The 25,190-nt window shown below is 48.5% G+C and overlaps 1 protein-coding gene across 1 annotated transcript; it reads left to right on the plus strand.

The window, feature by feature from the left end:
- Positions 1 to 5,334: 5,334 nt before the first annotated feature.
- Positions 5,335 to 23,608, plus strand: Medag (mesenteric estrogen dependent adipogenesis). Its single transcript, XM_041678122.1, has 5 exons — positions 5,335 to 5,739; positions 14,942 to 15,051; positions 18,912 to 19,024; positions 19,415 to 19,700; positions 21,782 to 23,608. The coding sequence occupies exons 1-5, from the start codon at positions 5,462 to 5,464 to the stop codon at positions 21,904 to 21,906; spliced, it is 912 nt and encodes a 303-aa protein (XP_041534056.1). The 5' UTR covers positions 5,335 to 5,461; the 3' UTR covers positions 21,907 to 23,608.
- Positions 23,609 to 25,190: the final 1,582 nt, after the last annotated feature.

The raw sequence follows: 25,190 nt of genomic DNA on the forward strand, positions 1-25,190 counted from the left end.
CATGCTCCTCAGCTGTCATGCGGTTTGGAGATGTTTAGGAGGTGTGACTTTGCTGGGGGCAGTAGAGAGTTGTGATCATCACAGGTTCTAGACTCAAGAGGCACAGCAGGCCACACAGGTCAATGCCGATAAGGCCCGCATGTGTCCGGTGGGCAGAAGGCAGGATCCTATAAGGGGAAGGAAGGTTGAGGTTGGTGCTTTTCATTAGAGGAAGTGGGTCCCTGGGGACCGGCTGTGACATTCCATAGCTCTGGCCCACTTTACGTTCACTACGTAATTCCTGCCTGGTGATGCAATGTGACCAGCTGGCCTCCGTCCTGCCACCTGATGCCATTTACACCTTCCCCATATGAGGGACTCATCCCCTTGAACTGTGAACCGGAACCAGTCCTCCTTTAATGGCCCAGGACTAGGTCTCTGATATGCAAAAGGAGCCACGCAGAGGCAGACAGACCTCCAGCTGGCACTTCAGGGGAGGTGTCACCACCTTTCTGCTTTGTGCTGGCCCAGGACTCGCAAGGAGGCCAACCACCATTGATGGCCCCAAGCAGCCTGTCCTATCCCATGCAGGTGTTCTGTAGATTCAAACCATCTCCCAGTGCCACCCTTGGTTCCCATGAGCCAAGCCAGTCTTCCCAGCCCAGAAGCCATTTGCGCTGACTCTGTCCTGCTTTCAGGATCCCACAGTTTCCTGACCCCCACCGGCCTCAGCACCCCAGAACACCAAGTGTCCCACCCACTGTTTAAGAGAGCCGAGGAGTAAAGCTCACCAGGATCATCCCACGGGCCGGATAGGCGTGTGTGTGGACCCCAGAGCAGTGTTGGTTTGGGCAGACAGAAGCAGTGAGCTCAGCCAACCGCACAGCCAGAGCCCAGTGAGGTAAGCCTGGACGGGAGGAAGGAAAATTTTCCATTCTGGTTCAGTCATGACTAAAGCTGTCAGGAGTCAGTACAGTAAATATGAATGTGAACTTCTTTGCATAAAACATCTTTGCAAATCTGGGCTTTCCGCTGCTCCATATGTTCCTGCCTCGGCTTTCACACGGCTCTGACAGTTGTAACCACAGGGAAAAAAAACGATCCGAGGCATGCTCGGTGTATTTTGTTCGCTTATTTAACAAACATTCAATAGTACTTATTTATGCCTGGCACTGTTTTTAGAATGTTATGCATAACCATGACACAGCGCTGTTTATAATTTATTTATTCATTCATTCAGTGGAAATAAATTGGATATCTTTATGAAGCCACAATGTGCCTGGAATAAAAAGGCATGGGATGGAGCTGTTCTTTTGCTAGTGAGAGATACAGAGACACGCATGAATGGCAGCAGTTCTAGAAAACGTGGAGATAAAGGCGGGCACCACAGAGGTCATTTGCCCCTGGGAGGAGGTGGGGTCATCTGACTTAACCCCACGTGTAATGTCTGTCGCATTAAAATGTGAGCAGAGGCCTGTAAAGTGAGATGAGAGCCACACGGCAGGAACAGCCTTTGTGCACCATGGTGGAAATGCCAGTCCCACCTTCCAAGCAGTAGCAAGCCACGTTTTCCGATTCTTAAGCATGTATGTGGGAATCAGGAGTCTGCTGGATTTTGCTGTCGTGAAGCATCTGAGACTGAACAGCTTCAGAAGCACAGATTTAGGAGCTAAAGACATGGATTGGCAATTAAGAGCATGTACTGCTCTTGCAGGGGACCGGAATTCAGTTCCCAGCACCCCTATCTGCTGGCTCACAACCCCCTGTAACTCCAGTTGCAGGGGAATTATCACCCTCTTCTGGTCTCTGTCAGTACTGCATCCGTGGGCACAATCCACACTTCATCTTCCCACCACATACAAATAATTAAAAGTAATAAAAAACTGAAAAACAAGGGCCAAAGAGATGGCTCAGCAGTTAAGAGCCCTGGTCGCTCTTGCAGAGGACCTAAGCTCAGTTCCCAGCACCCACATAAGGTTCACAACTGCCTGTAACTCCAGTTCCAGGGGTCTGATACCCTGTTCTGACTCCCATGGGCATTTGGCAGGCGTGTGGTACACATACACACAGGCAGGCGAAATATAAACATAAAATAAATACATCTTAAAAATAGTTTAAAAAATAAAGCTTTAAAAACCTAAATGAAAAACTTTAAGAACCAACGAGTTTAATTTCTTTCATGTGTGAGTCTAGAAGGCAAGATCAAGGGACAAGTTCTGTTTCTGGTATCTTCTTGGCTTGGAATGACCCTAATGGGTCCAACGATGGTATTTCTTTTTCTTGCCTGCCCCAAACTCCCTGGAGTCTCTTACGGGTACCAGTTGTCACAATTGCTTGTCTGATGCTTGATAAAATACTCTGCCGAGAGCAACCTAAAGGAGAGAGGGCTTGTTTAGTTTCAATCCCAGTCTGTCACCAGCTGCTTCAAGCTCTGGCTGCTCTGGCTTCTCTGCCCTGATGGATGGAACTGTGAAGCCACATCCAGAGAAACACTGAAGAGCAAGGGGCTGAGAAGGAAGTCAGAAAATACCCGAAACTTGCAGGTGCCACATTCAGCAGGCAGAGGTAGCCAATGGGTTGGAGGACTGTGGTGGGGTGGCAGTGGAGGAGGGCCAGGGTGGGGAGGGATGAAAGGCAGTCTCGGATGCCTTCAGCATTCTGGAGAGAGGGATGGATGTACCCCATAGGATGATGGGCACATCTCATAGGATGATGGATACAGGAATGAGCACATTCAGTAGGAGGAAGAGGTTCCCTGGAGACACCGGTGGAAAGCCTTGTGGAGAGGCTGGATGAAGTTGGGTAGACTGTCTGAGAGCCTGGCAAGAGTCTGGGCTGTACCTGGATATATAGGGATCATCAGCTTTAGGGGCCACCAGAGCCAAAGGTTTGAACAACGCCATCCATGACAGAGGAAGCTGCCAAGGACAGAACCCTGAGACTCAGGACAAACAATTGGCCTGAGATGAGAGAAAACAACCAGGGATAGACAAGAGGTGGCGCTGTCTTGTGATGACTTTGGGACGCAGTGTGTGGGCTGTCAGCCGTTGAACTCAGAGAAGTCCCCTGATGGGGGACGTTTGCTATGGGCTAGACACTGTTTAGAGTGCTTTGCCTCCAACCCCCACAGTTTGCATGTGAAGCAGCTGGAACACACAGGGTTGATCCCAGTGTGCTCAGTGTCCAGGGAGCTCCTTGAACCTGAGCCCTTGGCTGTATTCCTGCCCCTCCATTCCCTAGTCTCAAATGGCACCAGATTTTAGAGGTGAGACCGTCTAAAGACCTAAGGGTTTGAGAAACTGATTCTGGTTGACACAGCTAATGGGTTCCCAAGCCAGACATTAAATTCTAACCAAGCACACGGACTACCCCACAACTTCTCCAGGAGTTAAGTGGGGAGGGAAGGGCAAGGACAGGGCTGGCTGGACACATCGGAGCAGGAAATGTCTGCCGGCTTTGGCAATATGGAGGCCACTGATATTTTATTAGGGTCAGTTTTAATGGTGCCCTGGGGTGAGATGGCAGAGAAGGAATTTAGACAACTCTTTGGGTGAGTTTGACTTAGGGAAAAATAGCTAATACGGGAGGCGAGATGAAAGAATAAAAACCATTTGATGTAAGAAAGAAGACAACAGATATTTGTATTCTCTCTCTCTCTCTCTCTCTCTCTCTCTCTCTCTGTTTGTGTCTCATGTGCGTGTGTGTTCCTGTGGATATGTGCACACATACAGGAGGGTTTTTAGCACAGCTGTGCACCTGTGTACGTATGTGGAGGTCCCAGGTCAGTGCCGGGTGACTTTCTCAATCACTCTCTCCCTGATTTTTATGAGACAGGATCTCTCAGTGAACCCGGAGCTCATCAATTCAGCAGGGTTGCCTAGCCAGTGAGCGCCACGCATCTACTCGTCTTCCACCACCTCAGGTCACAGACGTGTGCCCCTGTGTCGGGCCCAGCTTCTATGTGGGTGCTGGGGATCTGAACCCAGAGCCTCCCTCTTGTGTGTCAGGCACTTTGCTAAGCATCTCATCAGCCCCAGATCCTTGGGCTCTGACAGGAAAGTCTAGGAGTGAACGCAGCGGTAGTGTGAACTGGTCTGTGAGAGTTTGTTTGAGTTAAGCTCTCTGTATCACTCAAGGCTGTCTCAGAACTGATAAGATGAATCTCTGGGACAAAGGGGATGCATTAGATTGGCTATTAGGATATAGCTGGAGTCATGCAAAAAAGCGTTCTGATGTGTTCTGGATTCTACAGGTATTGTACTCTTACACACAGGCAAACATTCATACACAAAATAAACAATCACTTAAAATCCTCAAGAAACTAAAGAATAAATGAAATATTGCATAAAAGTTTTTGTTTGATTCAATTAAATCCAGGCACTATGGAGATAAATTGAATATAGTCTCTGAATTCTACTTGCCTTTTAGGTTCTATGGCCAGGTGTCCTTAGTGTTGCCAGGAGTCTCCTGCCCGCTCAGGCACGTTTCCTGAGAGCAGAGACCTTCCATCGGTCAATGTTAACTGTTGGGAAACTTGCCTGCTCCTCCGTTAGACTACAAGTTTGTGGTTCTTTACCCCTCTTCATTTAATTAAATTGAAAGGGACAACAGTCTTTTCATCCCTTAGGAAACTTGTGAGCACATAGCTAGAGCACCCAAATATCTATAAACTGATGATCAGATTCTCAGTCCACGAAGGAGGCCAGCTGGGGATCTTCCGGCTTGAATCCAAGCACATAACCACCCAAGGGCCCCGGGGGCAGCAGAAGCAAGAGAATCAAGAAATACAGTGCACAAGGGGATGCAGAAAGCCTCGTGGGAAAGTGGCAGGCGGCTCATGGAATGATGCTGGGTGGGTGGGAACCCCCGCCAGGAAGGGCCAAGAGAAGGAAATGCCAGGTCATCTAGGTGGAGAGGGAGGAAGCTGAAGATTTAGACTGCGCATGCGGTGGGGGAATCTAGATGCACATGGAACACCCAGCCTGAGATCTGACAGACCCTGGGCCCCACCCAGGTGGAGAGGTGGGTCAGGGACCCTCCCTGGGAGCAGTGGTACCTGAGGGATGGATGGGCGCTGAGCCAGGCCTGGGCATCTGTCGTGGAGAAGATGCTGCACTAGGCAGTGTGCACTGGCAGGGAGGGCCCCACGCGGGGGCTGAGTGTCTGACCCCAGTGGGATGACTAAGTATGTCTTGGCTGTGAGCAGGCGAGGTGGGAGAGCGCCAAGTTATGAAACGCTGATTGCTCTGCTGGAGTGGAGCATCTGGGGTCCTGCCTGGGGGCCGGAGGGGCGTGCCCGGCGCTTGATAAAAAGGCTGCACAGCGCGGGGACTGCTTTCTCGGTGCCCTGCCGGCAGCACTCCTCGACGGCGGGCAGCCTTAAGGGTGACAGGAGGGCTCTGGAGCGACTGCTGTGTGCAGTAGTTAATCCTCCTACTTGGCGATCCTCAGGGTTAGAAGGGGACCGAGCCACAGCCTGGGTATGGCCACCGCAGCGTGTGAGCCTGTGGCTAGACCTAGCCTGACCTCCATTTCTTCCGGGGAGCTCCGCAGCCTGTGGACCTGCGACTGTGAACTGGCCCTGCTGCCCCTGTCGCAGTTGCTCCGCCTACAGCCTGGTGCCTTCCAGCTGCGTGGCGAGCAGCTCTTGGTGCCCGGGCCTGGGGAGCCCACGGACGCCCGAGGGGGCTTCAATGTCTTCGGGGACGGCCTAGTGAACTTCGACGGGCAGGTCTACCGCCTCAGCAGCTACATCAAGAGGTGGGTGGCCACGCCGTTCGCCCTAGCCTGTAGCTCTGTCCCTGCAAATCTTCTACCTGGCTGCTGTCCTCTTTCCCGAAGACCTGGCCAACCTACCTGCCGTCCATAGCCGAACCTTTTTTTTTCTGAAGCAGCTGAGAAGGGTGTCTGTCTTGGAGGGTGCTTTTCTTGTAACAGCTAAGAAGGGTGTCTTGCTGACAGTGTACGGAGCACACTCAGCCCCACCCAACACTCCAGCTGGTGACTGCTTTTTCCATTATGCCCATTAAATGGGTCAGATGAGCTCAGCCCGCAGGCTCATCCCTCAGGGGAGGTCTAGGATGCAGATCCTCACACCTAGCTGTAGTTGTGACCACTAATAACTTTAATCGGCAGGAACGTGCAAAAAGGTTATTTTCTTGGGGGTAATTGCTCTCTTGGTGTTTCTTACACCGAGCAACCCTAGTGGAGAAGAAAAGCTCCCAGAAGCTCAGTCCAGGGCCGTTATTGACTCTTGGGTAACTAGCCAGCTTGGGCAGAAATAAGCACAGAGTGTACCTGCTGGGTTTGCTGCAGAACACTGAGAGAGCCCATCCAATGGTTCTCAGGAACTGTTGTGGCCAAAAGAATAAACACCCGGTGATAGACTTGAAGGATGTGGAAACGGGCTTTGATCTCAGTGGCAGGAGGTAGGGCCATCTATGATGGATTCCACTTGGCCGGGTTGCCCTGGAAGACGAAGGTACACAGCCCTTATACATGTTTAGTAGGGTGTTGAGTGTCCCAGAACCAACTGGGTCTGAGTGGTGCAGCCCGGGAAACGGTGATGTGTACTCTGTGGAGAGGGTGGAGCCGAAGGGCCAAGCAAATGAGACCTTGACCAGTGCATTCTTCCCACAGCAGGAAAGACCCTCAGGATGGCGTGCGTTTTGAATGCCTGAGAAAACGTTCCCTACCAAGACTTTCTCCTTGGTAGGGAAATAGAAATGCCAGTTTGTAAGAGAAAGAGGGGGGCGTTCAGTTAGAAAGCAGGTTTAGGCTGGGGAGACCGCTCTGCTCCTGAAGTGAGGGGACTTGAGTTCCGATTCCCAGCCCTTGTGTGAAAATGTCCATGTAACGTGAACCCCAGTGCTCAGGGGTGTGAAGACAGAACAGTTACTGGGGCTTGCTGACCTCCACCCTGTCCCTAAACTGACAAGTTCCTGGTTTAGTGAGAGAACCTGTTTGAAACTAATAAGGTGGACACGCATGCATTGGTGCACCTCATGCGCTCAGACACGTACACACACACACATATGCATATACACATGCACACACATGCATACATACAATTACAATGTTCCCAGTGACCTGAAGCCAAGGTAAGGCACTTGCATCAATCAGCCACCCCCCCCCCATCTTAGTCTATAATACTGGAAACTTCAGAATAGATTTGAGGCTTGTCATTAACTTTTTTCAGGGTGCATTTTCTACACCCTGGCTTCCCTTCACATACACCATTGTGGGAGGGCGTTCACACCTCAGAGACACAAAGTCCACTGAGTTGTTTCTCCATTGAAGAGTGGAATTTGCAGCATGTTTTCTTGTAGGGGGCATGCATGGTGGGAGCTTTTCTAACTGTGCGGGCAGTCTGAAGAGGGCTGGGAGCGAGCCAGTCTGACTAGAGCGTGTTTTCTAGATGGAAGACTGGGCTCAGGACAGCAGCCGGGAGGTGGGAGCATCCCGAACTTAACCTTTTCAAGATTCTTTTGCTCCGGTTGGTAGGATGGACCCAGTCGTCATTGACCCTGACGATAGCGTTACCTGTGGCACAGGTCTCGCCTGGATGGTTCCAGATTCTTGGAATTTAATGAAAAGAAATAATTGCAAAGTAACAGGGAAGTTTTATTTTTCCAAGAGAATTCTCTTTTTTTTTATTATTTTAAAATTATGTGTAGGTGTATCTGAGTGTGCGTGTGGATGCGGGTGAAGCCCAGGGTCAGCAGATCCCCTGGGGCTGGAGTACAGGCTTGTGATGAGCCATCTCTCCAGCCACAGGACGACTTTAATCAAACAAAGCAGTAGTACAGATTAGTCAGGAATATACAATTAAGAGTGACAGTGGACCCCTTGAATGAAGACATTCAAGGCCCGTATTGCCCGAGGCTTCTTTCTATGGTGGAAAGGAAAGTGGAGCTGGTTTCCTTTTCTTTTCCTTTTTTAAGATTATTTTTATTGTGTGAACATTTTGCATGCTTGTATGTATGTTTGTTGTGTGTGTGTCTTGTCCCTGTGGAGACCAGAAGAGAACAGAGGAGCCGGTTTCTGAGGGATGTAGTTTGGGTGGGTCTGTTTTGATTGATGGGCGAGAATTATGTAAGCTGTTGCTCACTACACCCGCCCCTTTCCGTGTTGCGTCTGATTTTAATCATCCGCACTGATAATACACGGGCATAAGATGGTAATTAGAGGATTCTATAGTTCATCAGCGAGCACAGCTTGTCTCTTTGTGAATGTACTCAAAGCTGGTTCAGGTCGGATTGTCCCCCCCCCCCATGGCCTGATGAGTGTGTAATTAAATAGAATTTAAGTTCGATGGTTCTTAAATGGGGGACAAAGTTATTCCACTGTTCCCAGTGGGAGCTGTGCCTCGATGCAGGTGGGTGTTCTAGGTTGCTAACAGGTTGCTAGGTGCATTGCTCTGGTGTGTGTGTGTACGTGTGTGTGTGTGTGTGTGTGTGTGTGTGTGCAGTTTGTAGGTAAGGATTGCAAGTGGCTAAGTGCAGTATTAGAAGAGAGTGTGTGCATAGCCCCAACCAAGTGGATTCAGGATGTCTGTCTCCATAGCATATACTACTTCTGTCAATATATACACCAAAGCCATGTCTTCTCCTTGTGTGTGTATATATATATATATATATATATATATATATATATGCATTTATAACATATTTATCTATGTATGCATATATAATCTATCTATTTATCTAAAATAGCCTCCAATTTGATGTTATTGCTACTGTGGCATAGGGTCCACCGATTTTGAGTGTTGTTGGCATAACACTCCAGTTGGATTTTCTCAAAGCTGGGCAATTGGGGGAGGCGAACAGCCTGGTTTCAATGTGTCTGGCGTCTGCAGAGTCTGTCTGTCCACAATAGGAACTTGACATTTGTTGTAACAAGCTGAGGCCTAGCCGTGATGGACTTCAGCGAGCTTTCATCTTTTTTTTGCAGCCACCGCATTCCTGCCTTAGGTGCGGGATGGCATCTAACCAAGAACAGCGGCCAAGGCGGTTAGATTGAGAAAGGCAGGGGCAGGATCTTCAGCGCTTTGCACCACTGACCTTTGAGAATCTTACACAGACCTTCCCAGAAATGCAGATGCAGTGCCAGTGTCCCTGGCCAACTCGGATGCTCCAAGACGTGTTGCTAAGAATCCTTGGCCAACTCGGATGCTCCAAGACGTGTGGCTAGAAATCCTTGCTCTACTAATTACTTAGGTTTTTAGCCCCCGCGATGAGCATTTTGTGTGAGGAATAGTCCATAGTGTAATCAAGATGTAAGGCCTCAAAGGCGTGTTCTCTTCTTTTCCTGGGCTACTTTCCCAAGAAACTTCAAAGATTGCCCTTGGCACCCAAACGAGCCCCTCACTGAAGGCATCTCTCCTCCTTCCTCGGGTTCTTTCTTCTGATACTTAACATTTTTCTCAACACAACACTAAGTAAATTATAGAAGGCAAGCCTTTCCTGGTTGCTTAGTGACGGCCATAAAGATCCTCTGAAAACCTGCTTTAAAATATTTGTTTTAATTTGTGGAGTTAGTGAGCAAATCTCTACCATCAACATCATCATCATTCAAGATTTCTGTCCATGTCATATCTACAGCCTGCTCAGGACACTACCCGTATGTAATGGTTACCAAGAGGCTTGAAAGACAAACTCACATTGATCGTTGTGCATGCACACACACATACACAGACACATATACGACATACATACACACACAGAGAGACACATACACAGATATACACAGACACATATAGACACACAGAGAGACACATACACACACACACACACACACACACACACACACACACAGACGCACATAACATCTTTCCCCTAGGATGCAGCCTATTACTGACATGCATTGGCAATGTCTGGCAAACATGACCTCTGCACTGTGCACTGCTCTCCTGGCATGAAAGAGGCTTCTGGGTAATCTAAATAAATAAAAGAAGAAGTGTGACTGCTAATGTTGACTTGAGTCCCCAGAAGGGCGCAAAGTATTTTACCAGTGTCATCGTGTGAAATCGCACAACGTGGACCCTATTGCTGTTGTTTATTTTTTTATGAAGGAAAAATAAAGGTAATGAACCCATGGAAGACACTGGCATCGGCTGAGCTGCGGTTTCTAAGCAGGGCTGCCGGACTATGCCTGTGAGTTCAGGAGACTGCCACAAGCAAGAAGCAGTCTGCCTTCCAGTGGAGTGGCGGCTTCTCACACTTCCGGAGGCCCCAGATAAATAACTGGGCTTCCCTCAGTTGTCCACACTGAGTATAAATCAGTCTGATGAAGGAACTAAGGGTGGGATTTTTTTAAGGAAGAAGATCTGGCCTTACCCATAGCCGACCAACTGGGAGATAAGCAACCCTCATCTGTCGGGGCACCCTGTGGGGTAGAAACGCTTGGGAATAGTGGGTAAAGACGAGTAGGTCTTGGCTGTCCAAGACTCATCTCCATCTCACAGTGAGAAGTGACAGCCCTCTGTCAGCTCTGGCAGGGCCACAGTTCCGGGTGTCAGCGTGGAGGTCTCTACTCGGCCAGCTTGGGCCCTGTCCTTTGACCTCCTGCTCTCCCTCCCATCTCAGATGTAGAAACTGACTTGTGCGGCGTCGTTCCCCAGGAGACAGCGTGATACTGGTGAGGTGACACCCGTCCGTCTGCACCCTGAGCAGTGAGTAGGGTGAGAGCCAGCCTCGAGGAAGTGTATGTGAGCCCTAGAGGCAAGCCCTGCACTGTGTCTGGGGAGGGACCCTGGGACATTTCCTTACTCTTTGTAAAGTAAGTTTCCTCATCTTTCAAATGAGAATAACAATCACCTTATAATATGGGCTTAGTGAAGACAGGACTTTCATTCCCAGCACCCACATCAGATGGCTCTCCACTGCCTCCAACTCCTGCTCCAGGGTACCAGATGCCCCCTTCTGGCCTCTGTGGGAACTGCATCCACATTCACAAACCCATCCACAGAAACATGTATGTATATATATATATATATATATATATATATATATATATATATATATAATGAAAAAAAACTCTTAAAAATAATCACCTCAGTATTAGAATTAGACTTGGCGAAGTCCCGAAGGAACAAATAGTAGCACATATTGATCCCTTGCCAGCCATTAGTTTCTGTATCATTACTGAGCCTCATATGGGAGCCCAAAAGCTTCATGCGAACCGTATTTGATCTGGTCACCCTCTCATGGGAAGCTTGCCTGTTTGTTGGTGATGGAAATGAGTTTTAGGAAAAGTTAAACAGCCTCAGAGATCACAGCCCAGGCACTCCAAGGCTTCCTGGCTTGGCTCCCCCAGAGCTTCGCTCTGGTTTTAAGCTATGCTGTCTTCTTAGTAGCAGCAACCCCCCCATCATTGTTAAATGACTGCCTGCCTTCTGCCTTCAACAGCTGCGCCTCCTGTCAGCTACAGCAGCCCTCTTGCTCCTTGCCTATGTGTATTTGGCAGTCTCTCACCCGTACCTACCTTTGCTTTCCCCTGATGTCTCCGTGTGTGAATGATGGACCAACTTTTAAGTGGTGGGATGCCCTCTTCCGTTGGTGTTTCTCAAACTGTTGGCAACTTAACATGCAAGTTTCCTGAGGTTCTCGATGAAAACACAGGTTCTGGGTGGATGGAATCAGGCAGGGACTTGAGTTCTGCGCTTGGATGAATTCTCAGGCAGGCTGATGCAGGGGGTCCAAGGACCACACGCTGAGCAAGAAGGACTTCTACCACTACCATTGCACATTGAAATAATGGGTTTTCCCTGGCTCTCTAATGTACCACGTGACTCCTGCTCGTTTTTTGTGCTAGCAGACCCTCCTCACAGTGGGTCACAGAGAGCTATGACTGACGGTCAAGGTTAGATGTGGCTTGGTTCTGGAATGGAGTTCACACATCACTGAGCTTGGACTTGAATTCCATCTTATTTTGAGACATGGCTTTCTCTGACATTGTCCTGCCCTCAGATCTTTGCCCTGAGGTCAGGCTTAGAAAGTTATAGTCTAAAAGTAATTTGGGGACAGTGTAAAAGGAAGACATGATCATTAGAAGGACCTGTTATCTTAAAGTAACCTTAAAGCTGTTTACATTTTGCCACCCCCTATGCTAACTTTAGCAAACATAATATTCAGGGCACGGAGGTGATATTTGCATTACTAATTCAGAAGTGTTCGTGATTAAACATGGAATAACCGGTCCCTGGTGCCAGCTAGTAAGACATCCTGAATTAAAAGCAATAACTAAATGTCAGGCAGACACGGAAACACCTGTGGAATGGCGAGACCCTCTGATCTTTTCGTTTTGTAATGATTTTTATGTTCAAATTTTACAATCCTAAATTTCAAATAAGCACCCACATTTACTTATCTCACTGGAATTTTGACACATTAGACAGAAAGCCCATGACTGGGAACTGGGAATGGGATTAATGAGATAGAGTGGCCGCCTTTCACTTCGGTGACTTACGTGGTTACTAAACTGAAAGCTTCAGAAGTCAATACATCGTACTTTTTAAATCGTGCACCATTGTGAGCTGCCCGATGCAATCTTTTGTGTCATTCCTCCCCACCCCAGCACGTGGCTTATCCCTTTTTCCTGAGTGCCCAGGCTGTAATATGCTCCCCACCTGCCATCACTTAGACGTCTAGCTTCTCAGCTCCGCTGTCTGGGTACTGCAGATTGCAGCACTGTGTGCGGACACGGTGCCGTCCAGCGGTTCCACGGCTTCCAGGTGGATAAGAAGGGATTCCTGTGATTCTTCTTTGTGGCCGGGTTAGACATAGGGAATGTACTCCTTTTCTATAAATTATGCTGTCAAAATTTTCTGATAGGCAGCATTTGCACACACCCCAGATGAATGACCCTTTAAATGGCCTCCGAGTCATCATAGACAGGGAAGTTCCGCTGCACCTGCTTCTACCGTCCAGTTGTTTCCTTGGGCTCACACTCTATACACAGTGCATGACCACGTCTAGTTTACACAGAGACTCAGTGTGGGACTTCCTAGAGCCTCTCCTCTGCATGCAGCCATGACTCTCTGAGCCCTACGGCACGGCAAGAGGCCCGTCACTGCATTCTAAGGGCTCCTTGTTCTCCCAGCGAGTGATCGCTTCTGACTTGATGCTTCTTCTTGTACTGTGTGTGGGTTTGCTGAAGACAACTTGGCGATAGCAAAATTCAGTGATGTCTCCGGCCGGATGTCAGTTGATCTTATAGGGAGAAGGAAATGCCACACTGTCGTTGTGTCCTCAGAAAAGTGTGTGGAACTGCTTCCTTTGGGGGCTCCATTGTGCGCGAGTACCAGGTGTTCCTCTAGAGAGCAGCCATCAGACTGCAGACAAGGGAAAGGGAATTGCTATAGGGGAAGGTGGTAAGAACGCTAAATGGGTGGGTGGGTCACAGGTGCCACACACGCCCGCATACACACACACACACACACACACACACACACACACACACACACAGAGAGAGAGAGAGAGAGAGAGAGAGAGAGAGAGAGAGAGAGAGAGAGAATGTCTGGGCCTGGCATTGGCTTTTGAAACCTGCAGCCAGTGACAAGACCACACAATTCTTAATTCTTCGCTAACAGTTCTACTAAGTGGGAAGCGAGCATTCAAGCATATGATTCTACGGAGACCATTCTCATTCAGACTACTACACCCTTGAAGGAAGCCGGTTTGCATTTGGATCTTTTTATTAACCATATAGAGGCATATGAAGGCTGTTTGGAAAAATCGGAGGGTAGCGGAGGAAAGCTAATTCACAAGATGAGAGTCAGGACTGACTCAGAGAGACCTTTCTGGAGTAGAATAACAACATAAAACCAAGGAAGCTACATTTAATGAGGATATGGGCCGAAATCCATTAACAGTTTGGTTTTTGTAATTACACGAACCAGGAATGGAAAAATGTGACTTAGTAATAGTTTGTAGGAAAGATGATTAATGGCGTGACCCATGCAGGAGCTTGTGCTTCTCTTGGGATTACCCGGGGGGGGGGGGCATGGGGAGGAGTGGGAAAATTCCAGACCTTTTAGGCAGGATGAATCCACTGAAGAAGGGTCAGCGAATTCTACCTCTTCCATTCTGCTCTTTTTGTTCATTTTTATGGTTAAGGGAATGGTTTTTACTGTAGTTATGAGAGAGAGAAAATAGCCAGAGGCAGTTATATAACAGTCATGTGGAAGAGTCCAGAGCAGAGAGAGAAAGCAGTAGACTGAACGTGGTCGGCAGACTGGACCAGGCCATGAGAGACAGCAGAGAAAGACACACACGCACATACCACGCGCGCGCGCACACACACACACACACACGCACACACACACACACACACACACACACACACACACACACACACCAGGCAGGGAGACATAGAGAGGAAGAGGAGCATAGAGAGAGGGAGAGCATGGGAGAGTGAGAGAGACAGAGAGACGGGGTGGCGTTGTTCATCATTGATCAGGGGAACTCGGGGCTCTGATAGCTTCAGATGAACTTTTTGCTCATGTGATGTAGGGCATTGGTCTCATCAAAGCAACATGTTGATACCAATCCACCCCAAGGGCCATAGACCCCTCAGTCACTTAGCAACGACCCGAAGGGGATTTCCTTATGTGTGCAAGATGTGGTGACCTTTATTAGGACACGTTTTAAGAAACATTCCTCAGGGCTGGAGAGATGGCTCAGTGGTTAAGAGCATTGCCTGCTCTTCCAAAGGTCCTGAGTTCAATTACCAGCAACCACATGGTGACTCACAACCATCTGTGATGAGGTCTGGTGTCCTCTTCTGGACAGCAGGCATACACACAGACAGAATATTGTATACATAATAAAAATAAATATATAAAAAAAAGGAAACATTCCTCAAAGGCTATGGCTGAGGTAGGCTTACGTCCAGTCAGGACGTCACCTTCCTCATGTGGGAGCGGGTGCTACATCTGCTGTTATTTCTCCTCTTCCCACAGATATGTGGAACTGACCACCTACTCTGATTATAAAGACTACAGGGAAACGATATTGAGCAAGCCTATGCTGTTCTTTACTAACGTGCAGACCAAGAAGGACACCTCCAAAGGTAGGTGTATGCATAGTCTGCATTTGGTTCGGCTTTGCTGGGCTAAGGTAGGAGCGTGGCCCAAAAAAGGGAGGGTAGTCGTCAGCCACGCCAAGGGCAACAGCGAGCAACCTGCTCTGCACAGCCATTTGGAGCGGTGTACACAAGGCTGGCTCAGCGAACCTTGAATGATGGACACCCCCTCCACACACTTCTCACTTCCTGTTTAGGAAGGAAGTGACCTGACATGGAGCCTTCAGAGGTTTGACTTCCTTTCTAGACAGGAAATGATTTGACATTCTGGTCCTGGGGTTGGAGGAATGGTCGGAGTGGTGAAACCCTCATGTATCAAATATTGTGTCTGAGGCGTGTTTTCTCATCACTAGTTGGACTAACAACCTGCAGGGCCTGTGGTCCAAATGGGGCTGCCTCAAGCATGAAAATGGGTACAGCTGATCATTTGTCTTTGAGAAAGATTTAAGGTTCTTATTTTTCAATGTATTTTGTGTAGATGGGTGGTATTTCGTCTCCACATAGATCTAGGTTCCACTTACTTGCCTGGTACCCTTGGAGGCCAGAACAGGGACTGGATCTCCTGGAACTGGGGTTACAGATGGTTGTGAGCTGCTGTGTGGGTTCAGAGATTAGAATGTAGGATCTCTGGAAAAACAACCAGTGCTCTTAACCTCCGAGCTATCTCTCCAGTCCTTAAATTTCTTTTTAAATTATGTGTGTGTCCAGACTGGTACATGTACTGTTGGACTCTAACGTCCAAACACCGAGAAGGAGTCGCCCTCAGAGACCATCTCACACACCACAGCTGATGCAAAAGCATGAGGATTTTATTAATTCTGTCATAACAGGGTCCCCCAGCATTCGGGAAGCCGAGGGACCTCGAATAGCTGGTACAGTCTACTTTTAAAGGGGCCACAGAAGCAAGGGGAGTTGTTCTTTGACTATTCTGATTGGCTTATTTGAAAGGACTATTACCAATAATTGACTGGAGAGCTGTTGCCAGATCAGATGAGGTAAGAGGTCATTTTGACCCCATTTCCCAGGGGACCTAACCAAAGCATACGTATATGGGTAATTGTTCAGGAACTGAGTATGTGCGAGTGTTGCTGTTAGGTCCTTGGTTCCCAGGGGAGGAGGGGAAGCACTATGGCACAGAGGTTGAGAGGATTCAGAATTGTCAAAAATGGCTTCAGGATTGTCTTAAAGTCTTACAGTACCTGTGTGTGTACAGTATCTTTGGGGACCAGGCGGGGGCATTGGATTTCGGGGAGCTGGAGTTACAGGCAGTTGTCACCCATCTGATGTGGGTGCTGGGAGCCAAATCCAGGTCGTCTGTAAGAGCAGTTCGTGCTTTTAGCACGGATTCATCCCTCTGTCCCACAGTTAATGATTTTCCTAGATAAAGGTATAAAATTCACTGTGGTAGGCTGCAGAGCCAGCATCCCTGTGGGGTAAATATTCTGTCCTTGTTTTAAAGATGAGGGAAACTAATATATATGTACATATACATAATCTTGAGGGTAGTTGTAGGTACTTTAGGTTTTATGTTTCTGGGTGTTCTAGGACAGTCTCCAAAGTTACAGAGAAACTTTGTTTTTATAAAAACAAACAAACAAATAAAGACCGGGTTTCACTGGTAGCCCTAGCTGTCCTGGAACTCACTCTGTAAACCAGGCTGGCCTCGAACTCACAGAGATCCACCTGCCTCTACTTTCTGAGTGCTAGGGTTAAAAATGTGTGCCACCCACCTAGCCTAAGTAATATTCCTAAAGTGAGTTCAAGGTAATAACTAGTGATGGGCTCATTTCAGGCAGACTCCATCAACCCCCCTCGGTAGCCGGAGCACTCTCTGCCCCCTCGGTTACTGGAGCACTCTCTGTTCATCATCCAGACTCAAAGTGAGAATGTTTTGTTTCCTGGAGAGGCCAGAGCACAGCCAGCGGTGACCAGCCACATGTGACTAGCCACATCCTAGTACCACGTGTGATCTGGTTTGGTGATGTCCTGGAAGCTGGCCAGGTCTCCAGGATTGTAACTCACAGATGTACAAGTGCACCCCCTGACTTGTTCCCCCCGAGAGGGATCTAAAGAAAGAATGAGAACTCTTACTTCAGCATTTTAATCAAAGTTCCAAGAGTGGCACAAGAAGGAATCTGCGAGAGGTTCAGAGAGCATGCGCAATTGCATGGTAACGTCTATGGGTAAAGACATAGGACCACAACAGCTGACCAGCTGTGAGAAAAGCGAGGGCATGAAAAAGTTCTGTAATATCAAACCCAAAAGATGGCTAAGCTTGCACGAGGATGACTGTAACTAAGGCAACATGTCAGCCCTCCTGCTATTCTAGACCACAGTTTATGCAAATTAGGAGCTCCCTGTCCTCCAGACAAGCACTGCCGTCTTCTAGAAGCCTGTCGTGGTAAACACGCAGACCGTCAGATCTGTGAATGTGCAGTGTGCCTCCTGCCCAGCTGCGGCATAGGCCAGACCTGGGCGTTTAATGAGCCTTTGTTCCGGCTTCTGAGTAGCTGTTCGCTTTATCCCTCGTCTCAAATAGCAGATAACGTGGTTTTTATCTAAAGCTCCTTTTAAAAATTCAGGAGGAGGGAAAACGTGGGTCAGAAAACTAAAAATGAGTAAGATTAGTATAAAATGCATTCCGGGCTGGAGAGATGGCTCAGCAGTTAGGAGCACTGGCTGCTCTTCCATGGGACCGGGGTTCTAGTCCCAGCACCCAGGTGGAGCTACCACCAGCTGCAACTCCAGTTCTAGGCATATGGCGTCCTCTTCTGGCCTCTGAGAGCACCAAGCATCCAAGCGGCACACAGATATACATGCAGGCAAAACACCCATATATGTAAATCGAAAGAAATAAATCTTCAAAAAGCGCATTCCTTAAAAATGTAAATGTTTGCCTTTGGCCCACAGAGTTTGCCTCTGAGATATCTCAAAGGCAATAGATATTCTCAAAACCATATAACAGCTGGTCCACGCCTAGAAGCAGAGACTGGCATGCATGCTTTGCCTTGCTTGATAAACTAATTTGGGCTTGGGTCTTGGGCTGGGAAAGAGATAATTGGTTAATAATATTTCAATTTTTTTAAATGAAGAAACAGTCTTCCCTTTGTTTATATTGTGTGTGTTGGGCAAGACTCGGGGACCAGACTCCACCTCCAAGGCCTTGGTGCTTGGGACTCTAGCCTGGAGCAATGGAGATATCTTAAGCAGTTGTTCTCAAACTTCCTAATGCTGCAACCCCTTAGTACAATTCCACACATTGTTGTGAGTCTCCAATCATAAAATTATGGCTGCTACAACTGTAGTTTTGCTGCTGTTATGAATCATGATGTAACTATTTGATATGTAGAATATCTGATATCCGACCCCTGTGGGGGTCGTACCCCACAGGTTGAGAACTTCTGGCTTACCAGCTTAGGGAGCCTAAATTCCATCCTGGAGACCACAATGTGGAGGCGAGAACCCACTGGAGCAAGCTGTCCCTTGCCTTCTGTGTGTGCACGCGCATAAACACACACACACAATCAATAAACGAATGTAAAAAAAATTGCAGAAAGAACCTTTTCCACACTGGAGACACACCATGGAGGGGAAGTTCTCATGGAAGGAGCTTTCAATTTCCAAGCTGAAGCCCAAGCCTGCGTTCACAGTAGCCCAGAGCGTCGTTCACATTGATAAGGTTCTGGGGAACATTGCTAGAAGTCTAGCTGGACACCCAAGGAAGATGTGGGGAAAGAGAACAGATGCATAAAATCTTCCGAAGTGGCTCCGGGCATGCTTCTGCTAACTGGAAGAAGCATGTTCGGGTCACAGAGATGCTTTTTCTGACTTCTGCTTGCCTCTTCTAGAAAGGACCTATGCATTTCTTGTGAACACAAGGCACCCCAAGATAAGGAGGCAGATAGAGCAAGGGATGGACATGGCCATTTCCTCAGTGATCGGAGAAAGCTACCGACTTCAGGTGAGCTGGGCTTTCGGCAGGAGGGCTGCCTCTCCACAAAGCGACCAGCGGCCCTTGCTGGTGGACTGCCTTCTCAGAGCACAAGGCTGCAGACATTCTGTAATGTCCATGTGTTTTTTTGTTTTGTTTTGTTTTTTTTAAATATTTATTTATTTATTTATTTATTTAGTATACAATGTTCTGTCTGTGTGTATCCCTGCAGGCCAGGAGAGGGCACCAGACCTCATTACAGATGGTTGTAAGCCACCATGTGGTTGCAGGCAATGCTCTTAACCACTGAGCCACCTCTTCAGCCCCATCCATGTGGTTATGTACGCATGTCATTTAACTCTTCTCTCTCTCTCCTTTTCTCTCTCTCTCTCTCTCTCTCTCTCTCTCTCTCTCTCTCAGTTTGATTTCCAGGAAGTCGTGCAGAATTTTTTTCCTCCAGGTACTGAAGTGCTGAATGGGCAGAACTTGAACTTCGCCTACGAATTCAAGGCGGACGCCCTGTTTGATTTCCTTTACTGGTTTGGGCTCAGCAATTCCACCGTAAAAGTGCGTGGGAAGGTTCTGAACTTGACGAGCATGAACCCCGAAAAGAAAGAAACAATTAAGTTATTTCTGGAAAAAATGAGCGAACCTCTAATCCGAAGGAGTAGTTTCTCTGACCGGAAGTTCAGTGTCACGTCTAGAGGTATGTCACACACTCTCAGGGGGTGGGAAAGGTGGCTAGTTCAAAGGGTGGAGCCCGGATCGTGAGCCAAGTGGCCACTAACAGAAATGCCAGAGGTCTGCCTCCATCCAAAGAGAACGATGATACCTGGGCACACAGCTTTAATCCCAGCGCTCTGGGAGCTCAGTGCCAGCCTGGACTACATAGCTGGACCAGATCAGCACCTGCTACCTGCAACTTGGGGAGGAAGGAATAAGAGGTGCTTGTTAGCCTAAATGAGAAGCAGGGCACAGTGGTGTGTACCTGTCTACCAGCTCAATATGATGGTGAGACAGGAGGATGACTTGAGCCCAGGAGTTTGAGGCTAGCCTAGGCAACATGGGGGGAAGGGATCCTGTTTCAGACAAAAAGAAAAGAGGAGAAATGGACAAAGAAAGCAAAAGGGAAGGAAGAGGCAGTGCGTTTTCTGACATCGGTTATCTGATGCAGCAAGTGCAGAATGCTAATTTAAATGAAAAACTGTTGATTTAAGTATCGGTGCTCACTTCAGCACATGGTTCGACTATTTTGGAAAGAGTGCCGCCTCCCCCCATTTCATCTGTGTGCACTCCCGGTAACAGAGCCATCGGCCAGCGTGCAGGCTCCGTGGCCGTGGTCTCTGTCTCAACGGTGTGTTCCGAAGGGCTCTCAGATACTACAAGAATAACTCCTGGGAAGGTTTCGTTCACCAACCCAACATGACATATGGCGGGTTCTTGCTTTTGAAATGCGCCTAGCTCAGGCAGATGGCGCCTTCCTCTGTGAGACACTCTCTGAGGGATAGCTAGCCTGGGCCCCAGAGCGCTTCCAGAATCAGGCGGGTGTTTGCAGCAACCTGGGCCCAGGGCCCTGCAGTGCTCTGCAACGGAGATGTCAACAGTCTAGATTGATTGTATTTAACGGCAGTTCTTTCTTCCTCTGTGTACAGCGGAAGTCCTTACTCAGGGGCTTCTTATCCTGGAAATTGTCTGTCTCTCTCCCTCTTCCCTCTCTCCCCCTCCCTCCCGCCCTCTGTCTCCATCCAAGTCCCACTCTTTCCCTCTTTCTCTTGTCTTTCTTTCTCTCGATCTCTGTTCCCCTCCCCCCATTTCAGCTTCTGTCTGTTTCATCCCCCCATCCCCATCCCCAATCCATCTTGTCTTAGCTTTATCTCTCTGCCAGTGCTTTCTCCGTCACGTTACAATCCACAGCTTTGTGGGTGGTCTCGCCTTGCTTTGGCTGTGCCAACTTTGCCTGGGCCTTAGTCTCACCCACTGGCCCCAGCATCCTGGGCAGCATGCCTGCGTCACTGTGGCTCAGCCTCTGTCCCTGTGTAGGGTTTCCCCTAGGGCACATGGGGTATGAAAGTGTCGCGCTTCCTAGAAAGTTTCCCCCGAGCCAGGCCTAGGGCCTCCTCAGCCCGAGAGCAATGGAGAGGACTTGCCTGGGAGTTGGCACTGCTCATGGCACAGCTACGGCACACCTGTCGCACTGGCAGGCTGCCGAGCCTGGCACCCAGCTCTCAGACTGACTGGCAGCCCACCAAGGTTGGCAGTCTGTTCTGTTGGTATCAGAAGCTGACCTCTAGCTGGGAATGCAACTCAGTAGTAGAGGGCTTGTTTTCATCTTCCACCAGAATCTGACCCCTGACCCCTGACCTCTGACCTCTGTCCTAAGCATCTGTTTCCCAGCACCTGCTGTTTACTCCCAAATCTCCAGCCCTCTGGAAAGCAAGTAGTAGTCATAGCAATGGTGTCAATCAACATTTTTTTTTCTTTCTGATGAAGCCTCACTATGTAGCCTTGGTTAGTCTGAGACTCGCTCTGTAGACCAGGCTGGTCATGAACTCACAGAGATCCACCAGCTTCAGCCTCCTGAGAGCTGGGATTAAAGGCACGTGCCATCACACCCAGCCAGCAGAACTAGCCCTGATGAGAGAAAATCAGCACATTTTTGTTTAGCTCTTTGAGTGCCCCCGCGGAAGCCAGGACTCATTACTGAAGTGGCTATTTTGGATGGGTTTTGATGGCCCTTTCTCTTCCTGTCGTGATGTCATAATGAGCACCTTCTTTACTGTGTTTTAGGTTCAATCGATGACGTTTTTAACTGCAACCTGTCACCCAGATCATCGGTTACAGAGCCACTTTTGGCAGGATTATCATTTCCAAGTGTTCTGGAATCTGAAGAGACATCCAGCCAGTTCATCTGATTGGTCTGAAGATTCTAGCTGCCGCCCTTTGACGGCGGCCCTGAAGCAGACAGTGGGTTGAAGGGGTAAGAGGAGAGAGGAAGTGGGCACTTCCATCCCTTTGCCAGCCCCTGGGTCCTCCAAGATCCTGTAAAGGCCCTTTCCCCCATTTCCCTGGGCATGGTGCCCTGGCTGGCCCAGTGCACACGCCTTCCCTCAGGGTTATGATTATGGGATGGAAGGGTTCTGTCCCTATGGCACATGGTGCCATTGACGTTGAACATCTGAAGACTCTGAGGGATTCTCAGGGGACTGCCGCCCTGAACTCTCTGGGAGGCACCTGACTGGGACCTTAACCCTGGTGCTTCAGTGGATCACGGATGCCCTCTGCTTGGAACTCACTTTTAGGCTCAGTGCCCAGCAGGCCTGGGGTAAGCTCTTCTCTTGCAAGTGTGTTAGGCAAGGCTGGTACCATATTTCACTTGGAGACAAGTATGGTTTTTATTCCGCCCATGGGAAACCTCGAGGACATTCAAGATCCTGGCTGCTGGTGGATCTGCAGGGTGCCAGGATGAACCCTGCCAGGATGTAAAGCCAGGTGGCACAGCAATCCACCCGTGACAAGACCGTGTCCCCTTCCCTGCAGGCACACCAAGCGAGTTGGCGTTTGAAATATGCTTTTAGCAGTCTTAACGCGAAAAGGAAAGTAAGCCATTACCAAAGTGGATGGAACAGCAGTGCACGTCCCGCCTTACAGCTAAAATGGGGTTCACTGAGAGGAAAGATATTATCCAGTCTATGTGTATATGAGTGGCCAGGCGTGGGACACACCTGCAATCCCAGCACTTGGGAGCTGGAGGCAGGAGAATCAGGAGTTCGATCATCCTGGCTGCACAGGCAGCTCCAGGCCTATCTGGGCTATCTATACAGACGATTCTGTCCCATGAAAACAACAAAAGCTTTGCAAATAGTCGCAGGAAGCCAGATGTGTGGACCCTGAGTATCGTTTTTCTCTGCCCGTTAATAACATTCCCGTGCTCCGTATTTTGATAACACTACTTGCTGATGGCCTGATGTTTGTAACTGAAATGCTATCTAGTGCATACGCACAATTAAAACTTTCCTTGGCGCTCAAGCTGCAAGTGATTAAATTTGTGGTCGAAAGGGTATGGGGTGGGCCCCTTGAGGTCTGTAGGTGGTGGATTTTCTTTGTAGTGCACTAGACGTCAGCACAGGTATGGTTTTCAGAGTTACTTCCTCAAGGAGACACTTCAAGAGTGAGGCCAGGAGTATTTAGAGAGAGAAGATGAAGTTTGTATGGAGAGAAGAGGAGCGAAGTGCTTCATGGGAGGGTAAATACGCTATTAGATTCAGGAAAAAGAAAAATAATAAAAAGTTGGAACCAGTTCTCCACCCGTGGAAACAAACCACTGGTGCATGGTGAGAATTAACCTTTCTCCCCAGGAAATAAAAGCTCCATTCATAAGACTGACAATTTGCTTTTGAAACTGAGCTGAGAAAATAGTAACATCCGCAGAAAGGGACTGGAGATCTGGGACGTTAATCTCGTAGTTCAGATTTCTCAGTTGACTCTGAAGTCGCTAACTCCATTGTTCACCCAACTGAGTTTTATCAGTTGCCTGTCCCAAAATGCACAGTGATAGTGTATTTTATTGGCAATTATTTCAGAGAAGTAAGATTGGCAAATCTATAACTTGGTGGTAGCTCCTCCTGGGTGAAGGAAGCCTCGAACCGGGCACACGTGCGGCCTGATGTGGACCAATAGCATGGAAGGCTAGGAAAAATCTGTGGCCTGCTCCCACCAAAGCTCATGCTGAAATGGGATCCTCAGAGTCCTCTGTTCCTGCATTTATATCAGCACTTGCTGGCTACACATAACAATGTGTTTTACGATAATTTCATGCATGTCCATAATGTGTTTTGATCACGTTCAAATACCCCAACTTGCTCTTCGGCTAATTTCCTCCCCAGCTTCCACTTTTACTTCCATGACTGTTTTCTGGAAATTTCTGTCTTAGGACAGTGATTAGTTTAGGGCTCCTTAGCTGCCACAGCCTCAGGAAGTTTCAAGGCTCGTGATGGTCAGTCAGTTCCATGTGTCAGCATGACTGGACCAAGGAGCCTAGATTTGGTGAGGCATCATTCTGGATGTTTCCGTGAGAGATGAAGTTAACCTTAAATTAATGACCTCTGAGTAAGGCCAGAAGTCCTCTCTAATGTGGATGGATCTCACTTAATCAAAGATTCCTCCCCTGCAAGAGGGACTCTGCCAGTGCTGACGGCCTTTGGATGACAGTGCAGACGCTTTGCTGAGTCTCCACCTACTGGTCCACCCTAGATGGTGCATCTAAGGATGCCCAACCCTTAATTTCAGGCTAGCCTGGGATATATGAGTCTTGTCTAAAACAAGAAAATACCCAAGGGACGGGGGAGAGGCACACACACACACACACACACACACACACACACACACAGAGAGAGAGAGAGAGAGAGAGAGAGAGAGAGAGAGAGAGAGAGAGAGAGAGACAGGGAGAAGAACATAGAGGGAGAGCATGGGAGAGTGTGAGAGAGGGACAGAGGGTTGGGGGGACTCGTCTTCATTATTAATCCAGGGGGATTTAGGGCTTTGATAGCTTCAGATGAACTTTTTGCCCACATGAGAAACACAGAGAGAGAGACAGAGAGACAAAGAGAGAGAGAGAGAGAGAATGAATATGAGTTTTCCTGCTTATTACTTTCTAGACTCCTAACACAGAATGAATCCACAAATCGAGACAATGTCTTAGTTCACCAATCAGCTAAAAAGAACACAGTGTGCTTTTCACACACTCCTTGATGCAAATAACACACGCTCCATGGTAGTAGTGTCTTGCCTACATCAAAAAACAAGGCAGAGTAGCTCACTCAGTTTCTGTCGTGGTTAATATAGATTGTCAGTCTCATAGGGTCTAGAGTCACCTAGGAGACACCTTTCCTCTTGCTTGGGAAAGTTTAGCTAGTTAATCTAGTTAATTAAGACAGGAAGCCTCACCCCCCCACCCCCCATGGTTTGGGACCCTGGACTGCACAGAAGGAAGGTTAGCTGAGTACAGACACTCATTGCGCTCAGCTTGCGACCTCACATGCAAATGGACCCAGCAGCTGTCTCTTGATTTCCCTGCCATGATGGACAGTCAGTCAAAGTAGACCCCCCCCCCCCACTTCCTTCAGCTGCATTTGTCAGGGGCTTCAATACAGAAATAGGAAAAGTAGCTCAGACGATACCTTTGTGCTTAGAGTGGCAG

The sequence above is a fragment of the Microtus oregoni genome, unplaced genomic scaffold (assembly GCF_018167655.1).
Source record: "Microtus oregoni isolate MIOR12 unplaced genomic scaffold, Mior012 000029F_ref0000214, whole genome shotgun sequence".
NCBI classification, from domain to species: domain Eukaryota; kingdom Metazoa; phylum Chordata; class Mammalia; order Rodentia; family Cricetidae; genus Microtus; species Microtus oregoni.

Bases quoted from the DNA above. Each gene is read 5' to 3' on its own strand.
- Medag (XM_041678122.1), top strand. From the start codon at position 5,462: ATGGCCACCGCAGCGTGTGAGCCTGTGGCTAGACCTAGCCTGACCTCC. The intron at 5,740-14,941 runs GTGGGTGGCCAC...CTCTTCCCACAG, and splicing joins CTCAGCAGCTACATCAAGAG to ATATGTGGAACTGACCACCT. The intron at 19,025-19,414 runs GTGAGCTGGGCT...TCTCTCTCTCAG, and splicing joins GAGAAAGCTACCGACTTCAG to TTTGATTTCCAGGAAGTCGT.